Source organism: Trachurus japonicus, chromosome 24, assembly GCF_045865225.1.
Source record: "Trachurus japonicus isolate A0001 chromosome 24, Traja_1.0".
NCBI classification, from domain to species: domain Eukaryota; kingdom Metazoa; phylum Chordata; class Actinopteri; order Carangiformes; family Carangidae; genus Trachurus; species Trachurus japonicus.
Window position 1 is genome coordinate 1,221,478 of NC_140930.1, and position 20,000 is coordinate 1,241,477.

Genomic DNA, 20,000 nt, shown 5'->3' on the forward strand with positions numbered 1-20,000 from the left:
AAAATGTAGATTAAAACATTAAAGCATCAGTAAGCGATCCGGTGGTTTTGTCTAACTTCCTGTCAGCAGATGGAGTTAGCAGTCCCCGCCCTCGTCCCTACGTCACCACATTCAGGCGCATCCCTTGGCTGCACCCACAGAGAGGACTGCCCCTTTATGCCGTTCTCTCTCCTCATTTTGCAATACCCATATTCCTCCACCAGGAGGCGCTTCCATTGGACCATTGCTGTCCTTACTCTCTTTTCCAGTGCTCTATACCTGTCTGACCCTTAGCCCCGCCCCCCCGCCCTCTCTGTCCAATCACAGTGCGCTTGTCTCTGACCTTCAGGGCCGAGGGGTCGGCCAGAGCAGCAGCTTGTCTCTTCAGCTGCGACGCCATGATGTGGCAGCGCTGACAGAGCCTCTGTAGCTCCTCCCCCTCCCCCTCCCCCTCCTCCTCCTCCTCCGGCTTGCCGTAGCCGTAGCGGCTCAGCTCGCTGGCCGACAGCGAGCCCTCGGGGTTGGGCCGCGCCGCGCAGCTCCTCCTCGCCTCCTCTCCGTCGTCCTCCTCTCCGGCCGAACGGAGACGCTTCCTGCGGCCGGTGGCGCCCAGAGGGAGCGGAGCGGAGCCCTCCACCACCTGCACCGACAAAGTCAAAGTCAAAATGTCAAAGTCAAAGTGTCTTTATTTGTCCCAAGAAGGGAGAATTGATTTGCAGCCAGGAAGATCCACACATTCAAACACATACACAAATAGACAACACCAAATAACATGTAACATATAACAGATTAAAAGGACCTACTGCAAGATAAAATATGATTAAAAAGTGCCAGTAGTGTACACTGTACAAACAAATAAATAATAAATGGCAAGGGGCCTAAAGTGCAAATGCAACAGGTTACAACAGCCGTGAACAGTCTGTACATACAATTGCCAAGGGACTACAGATGCAAATTAGCTTAAAGCTATAATCTGGTATAGTGCATCAAATGGCAACATTTATGTTTTAACTGTACATTGTCCCTTTTAAATAAATTAAAATTGACAATAATTATCTACTGTTTAGCAACTGAATGGCCGTGGGGACGCCAACACACCGGTCTGTGAGGGTCCATGCCTATGTTCCCACAGCCTAATGGTGCAGACACACCAACTCCGGCAGCGAGTGGGCGGTTCTGTGTGACGTGGTGCGGAGTGGCCGCGTCACAAACGATCTCATTTTACAGTTAAACAACTACAAACACTAAGGTATGTTTCTGAAAACATTTGAGGCGGGAAATGTGTAGTGCAGTAACATAATCTGGATTCATATTTGATCAACACTACCTAGTTTGATAGTTTGAACGGAGTTTCTGAGCCGGCCGCATTGCGTTGGACGGACGTCATTTGCATTAAGTCCGGTAACACTTTACTTGAATAGGTATTCATCAGATTGACATTACACTGTCATAACCATGACATAACAGCTGTCATAACCATCAATGAATACTTCTGACAGCTGTGGTTAAGTGTCATTCGGTAAGTTATGTCACTTTTGATGCAAAGTTGACATTGTTTGAGATGTTCCTTGTTATGAGAACTTGACATCATTTTTTAAAGTTTGTCCATTAGGTCTGCTATGACAGTTTAAATTGTCTTTATGTCAAGTTGTCAGAACAAAAACATCTCAAACAATGTCAACTTTACATCAAAAGTGACATAACTTACCGAATGACAGCTGTTATGTCAATCTGATGAATACCTATTCAAGTAAAGTGTTACCTAAAGTTCAATCTATACATACAGACGGGGCCGTCAACTCGACATGCTGTGTCCATGATGCACCGCGCGGCCGGAGCTCCTGCTCTACATAGACAATGAATGGGATCCGTTGACTTGACGTCCGTTGCCGGGGTTGGTGTGTCTGGACCATAATAGAGCCTAATTTTCAGTGGGAAAAAAAGTTAGAAATGTGGGAACATAGGGCTGTGGGAACGGATACATGCTGTCATTCCGACATCCCGTCATTCTGACAAGGCTTTATAAGGTGGTGGATAATGGTGCGTTCCAGGCAACCCGTAACTTGTGTTTTTCCGACCTGTTCCTATGGTTACCCGTTAGAACGTACAGTCAAACTCGTAACTTCCCACCTGTGAACTCGTACTAGATCGATCTCCTCCCAGTTCCCAGTTAGTAACTCGTAACTTGCCTGGAACGCTACAAACTCGTAACTGGTGACTTGAAGTTGTGATTTACGGGTTAAAAAGCCTGGAACGCACCATAAAGAAATGTGCGTTGCTCAACAGGTGACTCGCTCCTACTTCTCTAGACTCTCTCTATCTATCTGGCCTGTCTAGCCTCTACCTGGTCTTTTTACTAAACCTAACCAACTCCTTTCTTCATTGCCTAAGCCCAACCAGTGCTAAATCTTTCGAGGGAAAAAAATACGCTATTAAAGGAATTGTCGGAAAGGCAGGATGTTTAAAAAAGAGTAACAAAAATACCGTCATTCCGACCATAGGAGGTAGGAATTGACGGAATAATGGGACGTTCGATAGAAAATGAAGTGTTGCCATTTAGACAATTAGAGGCTGATGTCAGACTGGTGGGATGTCGGAATGACGGTCGCCCCCCTGTGGGAACACAAGGCCTAATTTTCTGTGAAAAAAAAGTTAGAAATGTGGGAACATAGAGATGTGGGAACATAGGAATGACCCCGTCTGGAGTGTCACTTCCTGTTACCACCAGGTGACATGAAGTAACCCCACAGTACCCCACTTCCTGTGGTCAGAATATCACAGTAAAAGTATTTCCTGTAGTTATGCTGCATTCGAAGTGACTCAGAACTCCGATTTTTATGCCGCCTGATATCGGAGCTCCTCCCAATCAGGAGAGTCAGAGACTTCTCAGTACTCTCAGGTAAATACAGAGACTGCTTGATGAAAAACTGTCCCTGAAGGCAACGTGCATCAGTGGTTTTACATGAATTTCCCTCCAAAACAACTCTGTGTGGTAACGTTGTGTTATTATCTCATAGCGTGGTGAATGTGCAGCTCACAACTTGTCCACCAGAGCGTTGTGGAGTTGTTGGATTGTGTATTTGATGAGTTTGATGATGAGGGAAACCAAGAAATCCCATAATGAGCCTCCATTAGTAGCGTAGCTCTGAGCAGCTCACGGCTCTGCTCCGCCGTTCTAAAAATAGCTTGCACCGACAATTAAAGGTAACGAACCTACTGCTATGACTATAGGGATTATGGCAATGGGCCAATTTGACTAAATGTTGAACTATCCCTTTAATCTGAAGTTTGAGTAGTTAATCAGACTCGTCCGGTACTCACGGTGAATCTCCTGTAGTCCGGTCTCAGTCCTCGAGCCGCGTCCCAGTACTGAGAATACATCTCTGCTCAGGAACTCAACTCCAACAAACTGAGACTGAGCTCCGACTGCGGAGACGCTTCAGACCCAGAGAGGAGCTCAGTGTGTGTGTGTGTGTGTGTGTGTGTGTGTGTGTGTGTGTGTGTGTGTGTGTGTCGGGGCAGTGGGAGGAGAAGGATGTTACTGAAGCGTGAACTTTGAGGCTGCAGGACAGCGAAGTGAAGACGGAGCTGAGATCCACCGCTCTGACATGGACTTACATAACGGCTGTGTTAGGAGGAAGCATGAAGACAGGATGTTACAACACTGTCTTTAATAAAGGTAGGGGAGGACAGTGGTTCTCAACTGGGGGGTCGGGACCCAACAGTGGGTCATGGACAGCTGGTCAAAAAAGTAAATAATATTTAAAGCAGAAGTAAGGTGAATGTTTGTGTTAATATAAGTCTTAAATAGTTGTATCTTCCGACAGCAATCACTTCTATAGAGTGTTTGGTCTGAAACACGGGTCTGTCAGTCACTCTGCTCTGCTCTGAGCCCAGGAGAAAACTTTTCTCAAGGCAACTCGTAACTGGTGTTTTTCCGACCTGTGAAGTCGTACCAGTTCGATCTGGTACGAGTTCACGGGTCAGAAGTTACGAGTGGCCGTTATAGTGACTTTCACAGGTAAAACAGGTCGGAGAAACACGAGTGGGTTGCCTGGAACGCTACAAAGTCGTAAGTCGTGACTTGAAGCTGTAATTTACGGTTTCAAAAGCCTGCCTGGAACGCAGCATTAGCCAAAACCACCGGATTGCTTACTTCTGCTTTACTGTAATGCACATCTGATGTTGGACATGTCTTTTATTTTGAAAAATAACTTATTTTGAAAGGCACGAGACACGTGAACACATGCAGTTGTAATGCTCCTCCTCACTTTCTGATTATTTGCTCCATTTGCTCTGAATGCAAAGATATCTGTTTCTTATTAATGTGGCCTGATGCAGTGAATCTGGTTTTGTTTTGTGGGTCTTTATTTTGTGCAATTTGATATTTATTCACTTTAGTGAACATGCTCTGAATGCAGAGATGCATTAGAAGTCAAATATATCGTTTTGTTGGTCTCCATTTTGTGCAGTTTGATAGTTTTTTATTCACTTCCGTACATGCAGTTGTCATGGTAACTCCTCAGTTTCATTCATGTGCTCTGAAATGCACTTTGCTCAATAAAGAGCTAAATGAGTTTTTAAAGGCTTTAAAATAAAAAAAATCTTGGTTTGAATTCTATAAAAGTGGGTCGCGACTTAATGACCATGATGGGAACATGTGGAGCCCAGAGTGAGACTAGTGGAGAACCCCTGGGGTAGGAGATAGTAGAAAACACACGAGTCAAAAGTCCAGTGACAGTTACACTGCAGGATCATTAGGTTGCATATCCTTCGTTTGGCAAAGGAGCAAAACCAATAGGTGGGTTCACTTCACATGGAGCCAAATATTCCAATGAGAATCAGTTTAGAGTCCAAACCGAATTAAAACGCTCCGTGTAAACAGCTCAAGCCGAAACCGAATGGAATTTCATTTGGTGGAATAAACCTTTTCTTAAACCGAAAGAAATGAAAATTGCAAACGCAGGATGTTTGGATTTCTGGGCCCTCTGAACTGTCATATTTCACTGTATTCTATCTAGATTAAAGCAGAAGTAAGCGATCCGGTGGTTTTGGCTAATGCTGCGTTCCAGGCAGGCTTTTGAAACCGTAAATTACAGCTTCAAGTCACAACTTACGACTTTGTAGCGTTCCAGGCAACCCACTCGTGTTTCTCCGACCTGTTTTACCTGTGAAAGTCACTATAACGACCACTCGTAACTTCTGACCCGTGAACTCGTACCAGATCGAACTGGTACCACTTCACAGGTCGGAAAAACACGAGTTACGAGTTACCTTGAACGCACCATAACAGTCCTCATCCCTACGTCACCACATTCACGGCATCCCTTGGCTGCACACACAGAGAGGACTGCCCCTTTATGCCGTTCTCTCTCCTCATTGGATAAAGGTTGTAGGATACAAGGAAAGTTTTCTCCTGGGCTCAGAGCAGAGCAGAGTGACTGACAGACCCGTGTTTCAGACCAAACACTCTATTCATGGGTTGCAGTGACGTCACGTCGAAGGGACCGCCGCCATATTTGTGTCCGATTTGACAGGTCTCCTCATATGACAGCATCAAACCGCAGGATGGAAATGACAGTTTCTTGACAAAATGACAGGGTTTCATACATCCTGTCTGGGTTTATATCTCTATAACAACAGACTAACTCTATATTATCACACTTATTACACAGTTTATGAATTAATTAATTAATTTGAGACGTAATGTTGATCAAAGTCCTTAGTCTGGTCACTTCTCCACTGTTTGCTCCTCACCCTCCTCCTGTCGACTCGTGTGTAGTTGTTTTCAACGAGCTTTTGATAATCAATCAGTAGATTGATGAATTATCATGTAAATGTTACGATGTGGACATTTATGTCGTCCTGTCTGTCATAAGAGACGACGATACGGGACACGTTTGTGTCACGGACTCGCGGTGGCACAGACACAGCTGGTCACAGCTGTGACACTGGCCCGTCCGCTCTGTCCGCTCTGATCGCAGGTTTGATTCCAGCAGCGGAGGGAGGCAGAGAGCCTCCACTCTCCCTCTAACAAGCTACAAGTCATTTTTCTAACATCACAATTAGTCTGAAGCTGGTAAAAATGAAACACAAGGTAAAAATCCTTGATAGTTCTTCTGCCCTGCTCCGCTGATCAGAGCGGCGTCCCTAGCAACGGCCCGTTTTACTTAGCAACGGTCTGTTATACAGAAATAAAAGACCCTAAATGCAGAATCAGTGAGTAATTAATAAGAAAGTAATCAAAATACAGAATTCAATATATCCATGTTAGGTTAGAAGTTAGGTTAAAAAAAAGTGAATCCCCTCTTTTTGTGAGACTTGTCACAGCCCCATGCTGCCACTCACAGACTGCCTGCAGTCAACTATTTATTCCGCCTATAACTTTACGTCTTTTGGGATGGAATAAAACTGCAGTCCGGGGTTTTTTTGGCGACTGCTATCACAGTCAACAGCACAATATAATCCTGGCATCTTTCAAATAACCTCAATTTTCGGTCTCTTGCTGATTTCCTCCTACTACTCCACTTGTTCTGGTAACGTGACGCTGTGATCTGTGCCCAGATCGCCCTGATTCGGACACAAATATGGCGGCGCAGAAACACAGTGACGTCATGTGAATCTAATGAATAGAAGTGATTGCTGTCGGAAGATACAACTATTTAAGACTTATATTAACACAAAAATATCACTTACTTCTGCTTTAAAGGGACAACGAGGAGTTTCTATTTGGTTATAAAAAAAAGTCTCACATTCCTGTGGATGAATCTACGTTACCACTTGTTAATGGTCCATTTTAGATAAATATATTGTTTTGTCTCTATCGTTATTTTGTTATTTTAATTAATGGTGGAAGTGCTGGGCGAGCCGACCAGCGTTTCCTTACTTTCGGTTTTGTGGATGCTGCCCAGTGGGTCATGAGAATAACGCCGCCGAATCTCCGTTTATGGTCGGAACTACGATGGTATCTGATCGTCTTCCAACCTCTGACTTTAATTCTTGATGAATGAAATCATTCTTGGCAAGAATTTCCAAGAATTTCACCGTGCGCGCGGAGGCTCATGGTAAATGTAGTATGAGAACACTTCGCTTTCCAAAACTCCTTGTTGTCCCTTTAAGATTTATATTTCTTAAAAACTACTAGTTATAACTGGACCGTTCCACTTCAGACAAACAGTAGTCGACCTCCGGATGACACCCAGGTCCCCCCACCCCCCCACCCCACGCCAACTATCCCCTCCTCTGTTTTTTTCACAAGTTGCACACTGGTATAACCCTGTTATACAGGTGGAGACGGTGCTTCAACCTAACTACAGCTGTTAGATGATTGGCTGGTTGTTTCAATGTCCCTCATCCTTGAGTTTTACATGGACGTCTCAATAAACTAGAGTAACATGGAAAAGTCCAGTAGTTATTTCCAGTAGTTCAAGTCAAATGACCCCAACCAAGTACTGAGAGCATATACATGAACATGAACATTTTCATATTAAAAATGCTTTTTTATATCGGTCTTTTCTAATATTATTTTTTAGATACTGAAGCTAAATTGTCCACTGCAGCATGTGAATGCAATGAAAAGAATAAAATCTGATTGGAGGAGCCAGCTATCTGTTAAAATGTTGTCCAGGTTAATGTTTTTGGCCATTAAAGGCCCTTCACTTCAAGATTTCAACTGTGATCAGGCAATAAACACCTGGCTCACCTGTTCAGACGGAGGGTGTAACTGCTACTGGTCAAATAATGTGAACTAGCATTTAATTTTATATGTCTGCAATGCCATTTAAATGTAATTATAGATAATAATAATAATGAAAAAAAAAATATATATATATATATGTACAGTACAGGCCAAAAGTTTGGACACACCTTCTCATTCAATGTGTTTCCTTTATTCTCACTGAAGGCACCAAAACTATGAATGAACACATGTGGAATTAACAAAAAAGTGTGAAATAACTGAAAACAGGTCTTTTCTTCTTTGTCTTCTCTTTCTTCTTTTCTTCTTCCTCTCCTTCCTCCTCCTCCTCCTCTATCTCTGCCCCCACCAGTTCTAGTTTCTTCAGAGTAGCCCCCCTTTGCTCCCTTTGATTACTGCTTTGCACACTCTTGGCTTCTCCTGATGAGCTTCAAGAGGTGAACCTGACCTGAACATGGTTTTCACTTCACAGGTGGTGTTGCCTTGTCAGGTTCATTAGTGGAATTTCAGTGAGAATCTACAATGTAAATAGTCATGAAAATAAAGGAAATGCATTGAGTGTGTCCAAACTTTTGGCCTGTACTGTATATATATATATATATATATATCCTCCCTGAGCGAAACTATATCTTCTGATTTTGGAGGAAAGTTTAAAGTACATGAGAGTCACTTTAGCTCATGTACAGCAGAGCAGACATACGTTACAATTACTTAATGCAAATAAAAACACATAGTGCGAATTACAGGGGGGTTTGGGGGGGTTTGACCCCCCTAATTACGACTTCAACCCCCCTAAAAGAGGTACAAATAACAGATAGGGGGGGTTGAAACATGTATCTTTCTTATTAGTAATCATAAATACTACAATATACAGTATTTCCATAGTCATGCCAGGAAGATGCTTGTAGTAAAATTTCAGACACCCCTAGTGGACTAAACCATTTCATTGTCTTTGCTAGGGTGTGTGTGCATGGGTCTGAATTTCGGCAGTTTAGATCTAGAATATTTTGTTGGTTGACTACAAAAATTGTTTGTGTGGTACATTATGTGCCGCATGAACTGTAAAATTGTGTAAAATTTGGTTTATCATCATCTACAGACTGTAGACATTTCATTGAACAAGCAAGATACTGTAAGACTTCTGTTAACTCAAGCACGCGTCTGCGCTGTACTGCGCGCTGTGTAAAATGTTGAACCCCCCAATTGTCATTGTATAATTCGCACTCTGTAAAAACGTACAGATAGAAACATGGTTACAGACAGTTCACAGTCATTCAGGGCAGAATACAGTTGATTCTACAGTTGTACGTTATCAGCTTTATGGCAGAGGGATGAAAGAGTGATCATGTGGGCTGTGCACTGGAGACGGACGGACAGCCCACAGACAGGCTGGCTGTCACAACACACACACACACACACTGAGCCTGCGGCCTGCGGTGTGTGACCGGGCAGTCGGTGACCTTTGCCCCGTGCCAGCGGCCGTGTGGCTGATCCCAGAGCTGCTGCTGCTGCTGCTGCTGCAGACGAGGCGGCGGCGTCATGGCGGAGCGGAGCGGCCAGCTGACGGAGCAGCAGCCAGACTTCCTGCAGAGCAACGACCTGGCCTGTGAGACGGTCGGAGGGAAGGTGAGTCCACCTTAAAGGTTCAGCCTGTAACGTTTGTTAAGCTTTATTGTTAAAGGGATAGCTCAACATTTAGTCAAATTGGCCCATTGCCATAATCCCTACAGTCATAGCAGTAGGTTCGTTACACCGTTCCCTCTCAGGTGTTTTACTGTGCAGTTGCACTCTGCTCTCCACCTCTTTGCCCAGAAGACAAATAAAGTTGCACACTCAAATATCCCCGACTAGTTTACTGTTCATTTCTCCCTAATGTGGCTTTGAACTGTGAAATGTCTGACCTTAACTATGGTCTGTAGTGCAGCTACCATTTAAGTTTTTGCTTGAGAATTATTATTACTGTTCATATCAAGAATGCTTCAGTGCCAAGACTTGATGACACCAACTTGATGTTAGTTATTTTTTGACATAATTGTTGGCAATAAATGCAAAATCTATTTTGCCAAAACAATATTGTATTTTGTTATCATTAACTGTAACTGGAGCAGCCTTTAATGTTGTCAAAATAATCTGTTATTAATCATTATAGTAATAGCCGATAGTATTGATATTTGGAGTTGTAGAGGTGAGGCCAGAGCAGCAGCATGTGGACGTACTGTCTCACAGTCGTTCCAGCAGCTCATCAGGGAGTTGAATTTCTGCTCAGGAGTTTTGAAAATTAGAGGGAACATTGGTTTGTTACCTTTAATTGTCGGTGCAAGCTGCTTTTAGAACGGCGGAGCAGAGCCGTGAGCTGCTCAGAGCTACGCTACGGAGGCTCATTATGGGATTTCTTGGTTTCCCTCATCAAACTAATCAAATACACAATCCAACAACTCCACAACGCTCTGGTGGACAAGTTGTGAGCTGCACATTCACCACGCTATGAGATAATAACACAACGTTACCAATTTGACAAAATGTGAATTATCCCTTTAAAATCTGAATATACACCTATGAATATCAGTGTATAATCGCTATAAAATAAACTCTGTTTGGTTTCCGTAGCCTTATAATTATTCTTTTATGGCTACAAGAGTATTGCTTCATTTTAGTTCAGGGGCCACATGCAGTGCAATTTGATCTCACGTGGGACGAGTCTCGGACGATTCAAATAATAGCATAATAACCTATAAATAATGGGAGCTCTTAATTTTTTCCTTTGTTTTAGTGGAAAGAAGTATTTATTTTTATTTTAATGTTCATTTAACAGGGGCGATACGTACAACATTGCCACAGAAAAAGGGAAAATGTGATGCATATAAGACGTCTCGCTTCAGTTAATTTACAGTCTTTGTCCTGGTCAGGCTTTAGAATAGAATAAAATATACATTATACAACAGTGAATAATACAATGAATGAATGAATAAACACAGTTGCAGCTGTAAATTACAGATTAAAACATGAGTTAAATGTAACATTAAACATTGGTAAAGTGCTGTTGTATTGACGATGTTTAACTTTCACACTAAAACCTCTTTAGTTCTGTTTGGGAGTGAAGTGTCAGATGTTTACAGTTAATAACTATGAATAATAATATGTTTTTGAGGAAAAAAACATTCAATTTCTACAATATTAAGCCTCTTCTTTGTAATTGACTTTGGCCGTTTGAAGCAGCCAGTGGTTTCAGTCAGTAAGTGTAAGTGAGCACGGAGCGGCCAAAGGTCCAGACTGTCCACCTGCACACACACAAACACGACCTTTGACCTCTTCGTTCAGCCTGTGCATCAACAGACTCAATGTTGTGTTTTCCTCTCCAGGTTTAGTTATTTTACTTTATAATGAAATGTTTTTACAGTTTGAATCATTTTTCCCAAACAGACTTCTTATCCTATAAACTGTTAAAGTGTTTTACAGACGTGTTCTTTAATTCTCTCGAACACAAAGATAACAACACTGTCGACTGATGAAATGTTCAGAGATTTAAACTCAGTCTCGTGTCATTTGACTTTGGAAAAGTGAGATAAACGTGAAAACAAACTAAACTCAAAGTTAATACACAACAAATGATATATAAATATATATTGTAAAACATGTCAGACTGTGTCAGTGTCAGTGTTGTAGTTCCTCCTCTCTGACACCAGAGGGCGACAAAAGACCAAGTGAGTTCAGTCTGAAACTAAAACAAATGTAAAATGTGTCCAGAGAAAATAAAATGAAGGAAAAATATAAAAAAGTAAATTAAATCTTAAGAATTCAAATCTGTTTTCACTTTAATGTTTAAACTATTGATCACACCCAATAGATGAATCATCATAACTCCTGTACAAATGATTCAGAAGCTGCGTGAACATGAATGCAGCAGTGACATGAATCAATCGATCGATCAATAATTCATCAAAGATAAAAGACAAAACTTGATCCAAACTGATCCTTGTATTGATTAGTGGGGCTTTTACTTTGAAAGGGTCAGAGATGGACAGAGTACTCCACCCCAGTACTTGAGTAAGAGTACAAATACTACTGGTCAAAATTTACTCCGTTACAAGTAAAAGTAGCTCAGTCGACATGTTACTCCAGTAAGAGTAAAAAAGTACATGCTTTTAAAGGTACTTAAGTATCCAAAAGTACATGCTTTAAAATTTACTTTAAGTAAAAGTAAGAGTAAGAGTAAATGTCTTATTTTTCACATCAATGAATGACTCTAATTGTTTCTAAATGAATTTAAAAACCCCCTAAAGAAGCATTTTAAAATGTGTAAAAATGCTCTGCTACGACTATTCTTTGATTAAAATTGCTCACCCACACAAAGTTGTTTAAAATAACTCTCCAAGACACTAAAAACACGTCCATTATTATTTCTCCCTCACTGAAAAATTCATCTTCTATCAACTAAGGAGCTTTTAACTCTTGTTAGTGAGAATGAACTCTTTGCTGCTCAGCTGCACTGATGTGCTGCTTTTAGGGGTTAGGGTTTCCTTCACAGACAAACACAGCTTGTGTCCAATAGGATTTTAGAAAAAGACCTGAAAGTAACCAGTACTTTTCAGCCTTCCTACTAATTAACTCCAGTAAAAGTACTAATATTTGTCTTGGAAATGTATTCAAGTAAGAGTAAGAAGTACCAAAGAAATCTAATACTCAAGTAAAGTACAAATCCTCTGTTAGGATATGCTCTTAAAGCAGAAATAAGCGATCCGGTGGTTTTGGCTAATGCTGCGTTCCAGGCAGGCTTTTGAAACCGTAAATTACAGCTTCAAGTCACGACTTACGACTTTGTAGCGTTCCAGGCAACCCACTCGTGTTTCTCCGACCTGTTTTACCGGTGAAAGTCACTATAACGGCCACTCGTAACTTCTGACCCGTGAACTCGTACCAGATCGAACTGGTACCACTTCACAGGTCGGAAAAACACGAGTTACGAGTTGCCTTGAACGCACCATAACTTCCTGTCAGCAGATGGAGTTAGCAGCCCCCGCCCTCGTCATGGATCTATTGGTCCTCGTTCCTACGTCGCCACATTCACGCGCATCCCTTGGCTGCACACACAGAGAGGACTGCCCCTTTATGCCGTTCTCTCTCCTCATTGGATAAAGGTTGTAGGATACAAGGAAAGTTTTCTCCTGGGCTCAGAGCAGAGCAGAGTGACTGACAGACCCGTGTTTCAGACCAAACACTCTATAGAAGTGATTGCTGTCGGAAGATACAACTATTTAAGACTTAGATTAACACAAATATATCACTTACTTCTGCTTTAAATACCGTACTCAAGTAGATTTACTCCATTACTCTCCACTACTAAAAAGAGTTTCCTGTGTGTGTGTTTGTGTTTTTCAGGTGATCTTTGCGACAGACGAGTGGTTTGCTCCGGCTGCCAACCTGCTGAAGGTACGACACATCTCTGCTCTAGTCCACAGTCTGCATGGGACTATTTCCTGTGGCGGATTAATACACGTTTGTCTGTGTGTGTGTGTGTGTGTGTGTGTGTGTGTGTGTGTGTGTGTGTGTGTGTGTGTGTCGCTCTGACTCGTCTGCACAGAGAGAGAAGCCGGAGTTCATCCCCACGGCCTTCACCGAGTTTGGGAAGTGGATGGACGGATGGGAGACGAGGAGGAAGAGGATACCTGGTCAGTAACCCATTACTCTTAAAGGGATAATTCAACATTTAGTCAAATTGGCCCCATTGCCATAACCCCTATAGTCATAGCAGTAGGTTTGTTACCTTTAATTGTCAGTGCAAGCTATTTTTTGGAACGGCGGAGCAGAGCCGTGAGCTGCTCAGTGCTACGCTACTAATGGAGGCTCATTATGGGATTTCTTGGTTTCCCTCATCAAACTCATCAAACTCATCAAATACACAATCCAACAACTCCACAACGCTCTGGTGGACAAGTTGTGAGCTGCACATTCACCACGCTATGAGATAATAACACAACGTTACCACACAGAGTTGTTTTAGAGGGAAATTCATGTAAAACCGCTGATGCGCGTTGCCTTCAGGGACAGTTTTTCATCAACAGTCTCTGTATTTCCCTCTAAAACAACTCTGTGTGGTAACGTTGTGTTATTATCTCATAGCGTGGTGAATGTGCAGCTCACAACTTGTCCACCAGAGCGTTGTGGAGTTGTTGGATTGTGTATTTGATGAGTTTGATGAGGGAAACCAAGAAATCCCATAATGAGCCTCCGTAGAGTAGCTCTGAGCAGCTCACGGCTCTGCTCCGCCGTTCTAAAAATAGCTTGCACCTGTGTGTGTGTGTGTGTGTGTGTCAGGTCAGGACTGGTGCATCATCCAGCTGGGAGTCCCCGGTCTGATCCACGGCCTCGACGTCGACACGTCCTTCTTCACCGGAAACCACTCGCCCTTCGTCTCCATCCAGGCCGCCTGTCTGGGTACGGGACCGTCCTAGACCAGGTCTACACAGGACCTGGTCTACACAGGACCAGGTCTACACAGGACCAGGTCTACACAGGACCTGGTCTACACAGGACCGGGTCTACACAGGACCGGGTCTACACAGGACCAGGTCTACACAGGACCTGGTCTACACAGGACCAGGTCTACACAGGACCTGGTCTACACAGGACCTGGTCTACACAGGACCTGGTCTACACAGGACCTGGTCTACACAGGACCAGGTCTACATAGGACCTGGTCTACACAGGACCTGGTCTACACAGGACCAGGTCTACACAGGACCTGGTCTACACAGGACCTGGTCTACACAGGACCAGGTCTACACAGGACCAGGTCTACACAGGACCAGGTCTACATAGGACCTGGTCTACACAGGACCTGGTCTACACAGGACCAGGTCTACACAGGACCTGGTCTACATAGGACCTGGTCTACACAGGACCAGGTCTACATAGGACCTGGTCTACACAGGACCTGGTCTACACAGGACCTGGTCTACACAGGACCTGGTCTACACAGGACCTGGTCTACACAGGACCTGGTCTACACAGGACCAGGTCTACATAGGACCTGGTCTACATAGGACCAGGTCTACATAGGACCTGGTCTACACAGGACCTGGTCTTTAGTTTCAGAACAGCTGACACATTAAAAAACATCAGATTCAGCTGAAACCACCAAAATCATAACATTACGAGAATAAAGTCATAAATTTACGAGAATAAAGTCGTACTTTTAAGAGAATAAAGTCGTAAATTAACGAGAATAAAGTCGTACTTTTAAGAGAATAAAGTCGTAAATTTACAAGAATAAAGTCGTAAATTTACGAGAATAAAGTCGTAAATTTACAAGAATAAAGTCGTAAATTTACGAGAATAAAGTCATACTTTTACGAGAATAAAGTCGTACATTTCCTACAAGAAAAAAAGTCGTAAATTTACGAGAATAAAGTTGTAAATTTACGAGAATAAAGTCGTAAATTCACGAGAATAAAGTCGTACTTTTGCGAGAATAAAGTCGTACATTTCCTACGAGAAAAAAGTCATAACATTACGAGAATGAAGTCGCAAATTTACGAGAATAAAGTCATAACATTACGAGAATAAAGTCATAAATTCACAAGAATAAAGTCGTAAATTCACAAGAATAAAGTCGTACTTTTACGAGAATAAAGTTGTACATTTCCTACGAGAAAAAAGTCATAACATTGTGAGAATAAAGTTGTACTTTTACGAGAATAAAGTCGTAAATTTACGAGAATAAAGTCGTACATTTCCTACGAGAAAAAAAGTCATAACATTACGAGAATAAAGTCGTAAATTTACGAGAATAAAGTCGTAAATTCACGAGAATAAAGTCGTACTTTTACGAGAATAAAGTCGTACATTTCCTACGAGAATAAAGTCATAAATTTACGAGAATAAAGTCGTAAATTCACGAGAATAAAGTCGTACTTTTATGAGAATAAAGTCATACATTTCCTACGAGAATAAAGTCATATGTTTCCTACGAGAATAAAGTCATAACATTATGAGAAAAAAGTTGTACTTTTACGAGAATAAAGTCGTACTTTTACGAGAATAAAGTCGTACATTTACAAGAATAAAGTCAAACATTTCCTACGAGAAAAAAGTCATAACATTACAAGAATAAAGTCGTGAAGTCTCGAAGTTTGTGATCTATTTATTTGTCAATGTGGCCCTAATCCTCCGTCGTAGTGAAGAGTCTAATGACAAAAACTAAACATACAATCTGCTGCGATGATAATGAGTTCTATCCAGGATGTGGTGACACGGTGACACGGTCGGCAGACGACAGTTAGTTAGATGTCTTCATGTGGTAGAATGAGTTCTCTTCCTGTTCCTCCTCAGACCGGCCGCCGGCCTTCAGCCTGGAGGGAGACCGGACCGGCATGGCCGCCTCCGAGGCTCAGCTGGCTGCTGTCGCCAAGGTAACCGCCCGTAACAGCACCTCGTCGCCGCGGTGACAGAGTCGTCCGACTGACTGACTGACTGACTGACTGTGTGCTGTGTTCTGATTGGCAGCTGCGCTCGGAGGCGTGGCCTGAGCTGGTGGGCGTGGCCCCGCTCCGGCCCGGATACTCAGACTGCTGCCACAACTACTTCCAGGTCGACTGGGAACGCCGCGTCACACACCTACGCCTCAACATGCACCCCGGTACACACACACACACACACACACACACACACACACACACACACACACACACACAAAGGGAGAGTTCAACATTTAGTCAAACCGGCCCATTGCCATAATCCCTATAGTCATAGCAGTAGGTTCGTTACCTTTAATTGTTGGTGCAAGATATTTTTAGAACGGCGGAGCAGAGCCGTGAGCTGCTCAGAGCTACGCTACGGAGGCTCATTATGGGATTTCTTGGTTTCCCTCATCAAACTCATCAAATACACAATCCAACAACTCCACAACGCTCTGGTGGACAAGTTGTGAGCTGCACATTCACCACGCTATGAGATAATAACACAACGTTACCACACAGAGTTGTTGTAGAGGGAAATTCATGCAAAACCGCTGATGCGTGTTGCCTTCAGGGACAGTTTTTCTGCAAGCAGTCTCTGTATTTCCCTCTAAAACAACTCTGTCTGGTAACGTTGTGTTATTATCTCATAGCGTGGTGAATGTGCAGGTGCAAGAAATCCCATAATGAGCCTCCGTAGCATAGCTCTGAGCAGCTCATGGCTCTGCTCCGCCGTTCTAAAAACAGCTTGCACCGACAATTAAAGGTAACGAACCTACTGCTATGACTATAGGGGTTTTGGCAATGGGGCAATTTGCCAAAATGTTGAACTACCCCTTTAAGGATGCTCATTATTATTAACAAGAACAATTGAATGTAATATGAAAACACACACGCTGCTGTGCCTGTCTCCTAGACGGAGGGATCTCCAGACTTCGTGTTTACGGCGTCGGCCAGAGAGACTGGTCGTCTGGCTCCGCCCACCAGCTGCTCGACCTGCTGGCTCTGACCAATGGGGGCGTCTGCCTCGGCTACAGCGACGCCCACTTCGGACACCCGCGCAACATGATTGGTTGGAATCTACGCCCTTTACCCTCCTGTTGACCCAATCTGTTCCCTTCTTCCATCCATCCTTCCTTCCTTCCTTTCTCCCTTCCTTGTTTCCACAATCCTTTTTCCCTTCCTTCCTTCCTTCCTTCCTTCCTTCCTTCCTTCCTTCCTTCCTTCCTTCCTTCCTTCCTTCCTTCCTTCCACAATCCCTTTTCCCTTCCTTCTTTCCTTCCTCTTTTGATCAAATTGACCTGATTTGTTCCCTCCCTGCATCTTTCTTTCCTTCCTTCTTTCCACAATCTTTTTTCTCTCCCTCCCTCCCTCCCTTCCCTTCGTCCTTAGGCTACTTCTTCCTTCCTTTTTGACCCAATTGACCCAATCTGTTCTCTCCCTCCATCTTTCCTTTCTCCCTTCCTTCTTTCCACAATCCTTTTTCCCTGCCTTCCTTCCTTCCTTCCTTCCTGCTTTCGTCCATCCTTCTGCTTCCTTCCTTGACCTCATCTGTTACTTCCCTCCATTTTTCTTTCCTTCCTTTTTCCCTTCCTTCCTTCCGTCCTTCCTCTCTTCGTTCCCTCCATCCTTACTTCTTCTTCCTTTCTCTTTTGATCCAATTGATCCAATCTGTTCCCTCCCTCCATCTTTCTTTCCTTTTTTTCCCTTTTCTTCTTTCCACATTCCTTCCTTCCTTCCTTGACCCAGCAGGACAACAGGAGGGTTAATTTGCATATTTCAGTTTTATCTTTGTGTTGTCTCTCTCTGTGATGTCTCGTCTCTGTGATGTGACGTGGTCCGATGTCCCTGCAGGTCCGGGCCGAGCCGCCAACATGGCCGACGGCTGGGAGACCGCTCGCCGTCTGGACCGACCCAAAGAGCTGAAGGTTCCTCCCGCCGAAACGCTCCAAAGCTTCAGCCAATCAGGAGCAGCTGAACCTCCCTGACTGACCGTCTCCTCTGTCTCCTTCAGGTGGACCGGAGCGGCATCCTGCTGGTCCCGGGCTCGGAGTGGGCGGTGTTCCGACTGGGACACGTCGGAGCGATCAGCAGCGTGGAGGTGGACACCAACCACTTCAAAGGTGGAGGACGGAAACGTCCAGACGGCAAAAATATCAAACACTGAGCCAGTCAACCAGGACTAACAGCAGCAGTTTAGCTCCATATTATTCCCCTTGTGGTGGGAGGAAAGAAGGAAGGGGAAAAGGAAGGAAAGATAGGAGGGAGGGAAGATTGGGTCAAAAACGAAGGAAGAAGGAAGGACAAAGGGAAAGAAGGGAGGAAGGGAAAAATGATTGTGGAAAGAAGGAAGGGAGAAAGGAAGGATGGAGGAAGGGAACAGAGAAGGACAACAGGAGGGTTAAACAGTAACTTTCTGGATTACTGTTACTGAATAAAGTAGCGCTGTTGTTATTTTATAACATCGTTATTCCATCAAACCTCTGACCTCTGACCTTTGACCTCTGACCTCTGCTCCTCCGTGCAGGGAACTTCCCAGACTCGTGCAGCATCGAGGCGTGTGCGTTGAGCCGCGAGGACGAGGCTCGGGGCGTCGCCTCCAGGTGGCGCTCTGTCGCCTGGCAACCGCTGCTCCGCCCCCAGAAGGTGAGGTCACATGGGCTGTTTTCGAAACCGCATACTACTGTACTGCCTACTACTGTACTGCCTACTACATACTGCGTTAGTATGTACTGTATACTGCAGACTGAATGTGGGATTCAGTCTGCTACTTCAGCAGACCGACACCGTTCACACCACAGTATGCAGTATACAAGTTTCCCAGAATGCATTTCGCGGCAACCGCAGAAAACAGGTGAAAAGCTGTTTTATTTCTCGCTCTAGCGCTGTTATTATGTAACTTTATTAAGTTTTAATATTTGTTCATGTGAGAAAGTAACTGTTTAGATCCCAAATATACGGCCAGTTGATCCAAACGACGGCTGTTTAGAAGTTTGCTCTGCAGAGCTGCTCGGCCGGCCAACCTCCGTCCTCATCCCGGGGGAGAAAAGACCATCGCTAATTAACCTCCCCGCAGGTTTTTAGAGGTTTACCACCGGCTGGTTAAATTATTTCTAGGAGATAAATGTTGGTCTCAGTGATGAAATCTAACAGCTGTATCAGTAGCATTAGTTAGTGTGAATGTAAAGTGAAGCTTCCTGTGTGTATTGGACAGAAGAGCAGCGCTGCCTCGGGGCTCTGGAGCCTACGGACACAAACCACCACATTTACATCAAGAAATACATGTTTTACAATCAACACATCAGTCTGCAGTAAGGTTTATTTATTATTAATTCAACTTTATAACATAGTTACGGTCCACGGCTTTGGTTACGGCAGATAACTTCTATGGTTAGACGTCAGGGGAGCATTGCATTGTGGGATACAGTACAATGTAGACTGGTCAGATACTGGAGATATTTTCTGAATCACTACGACATCCGGGAACTTTTCGCATACTGCAGATTTAGATTTTGTTTGCATACTGCCTACTACATTTTGGCCAAATCAGTACGTACTAGCAGTATAGTATGCGGTTTTGAATACAGCCTTGCTCTGTTCATCCGACCGCTGTGTCGTCTTCTTCTTCTCCTTCTCACCGTCTTCTCCATCGTCTCTGCTGTAGCTCCGCCCCCACCACCGCCACCTGTACGAGGAGGCGGAGCTCTCGCTGAGCCGACCAATCACTCACGTCCGCCTGGTCATCGCCCCGGACGGCGGGGTCAGCCGGCTGCGCCTGTGGGGCCGAGCCGCCGCTCCGACCAATCAGACGGCGCCGCCGGCCAAACTGTGACGGCCACGGTGGTGATGATGCGTTCAGGGACACGGTGAAG

The 20,000-nt window shown here is 44.0% G+C and overlaps 2 protein-coding genes across 2 annotated transcripts in view; one reads left to right on the top strand and one right to left on the bottom strand.

Annotated features, from left to right (window-relative positions):
* Positions 1–9,216, bottom strand: part of LOC146961061 (kinesin-like protein KIF26A) — a 66,098-nt gene extending 56,882 nt beyond the window's left edge. Inside the window, exons 1-2 of the mRNA XM_085771648.1 lie at positions 9,100–9,216; positions 323–619 (exon numbers count right to left, since the gene is read on the bottom strand). Of these exons, the coding sequence (XP_085627774.1) occupies positions 323–619; positions 9,100–9,216 (414 nt within the window). The remainder of the gene's footprint in view (positions 1–322; positions 620–9,099) is intronic.
* allc (allantoicase) overlaps positions 9,127–20,000 on the top strand; it is a 10,893-nt gene continuing 19 nt past the window's right edge. Inside the window, exons 1-11 of the mRNA XM_085771090.1 lie at positions 9,127–9,301; positions 13,052–13,102; positions 13,254–13,341; positions 13,988–14,107; positions 16,004–16,083; positions 16,178–16,310; positions 17,045–17,200; positions 17,983–18,056; positions 18,143–18,251; positions 18,656–18,774; positions 19,793–20,000. The exon at positions 19,793–20,000 is cut by the window's right edge and continues 19 nt beyond it. Coding sequence (XP_085627216.1) covers positions 9,215–9,301; positions 13,052–13,102; positions 13,254–13,341; positions 13,988–14,107; positions 16,004–16,083; positions 16,178–16,310; positions 17,045–17,200; positions 17,983–18,056; positions 18,143–18,251; positions 18,656–18,774; positions 19,793–19,960 — 1,185 coding nt within the window. The 5' untranslated portion in view covers positions 9,127–9,214 and the 3' untranslated portion in view covers positions 19,961–20,000. The remainder of the gene's footprint in view (positions 9,302–13,051; positions 13,103–13,253; positions 13,342–13,987; positions 14,108–16,003; positions 16,084–16,177; positions 16,311–17,044; positions 17,201–17,982; positions 18,057–18,142; positions 18,252–18,655; positions 18,775–19,792) is intronic.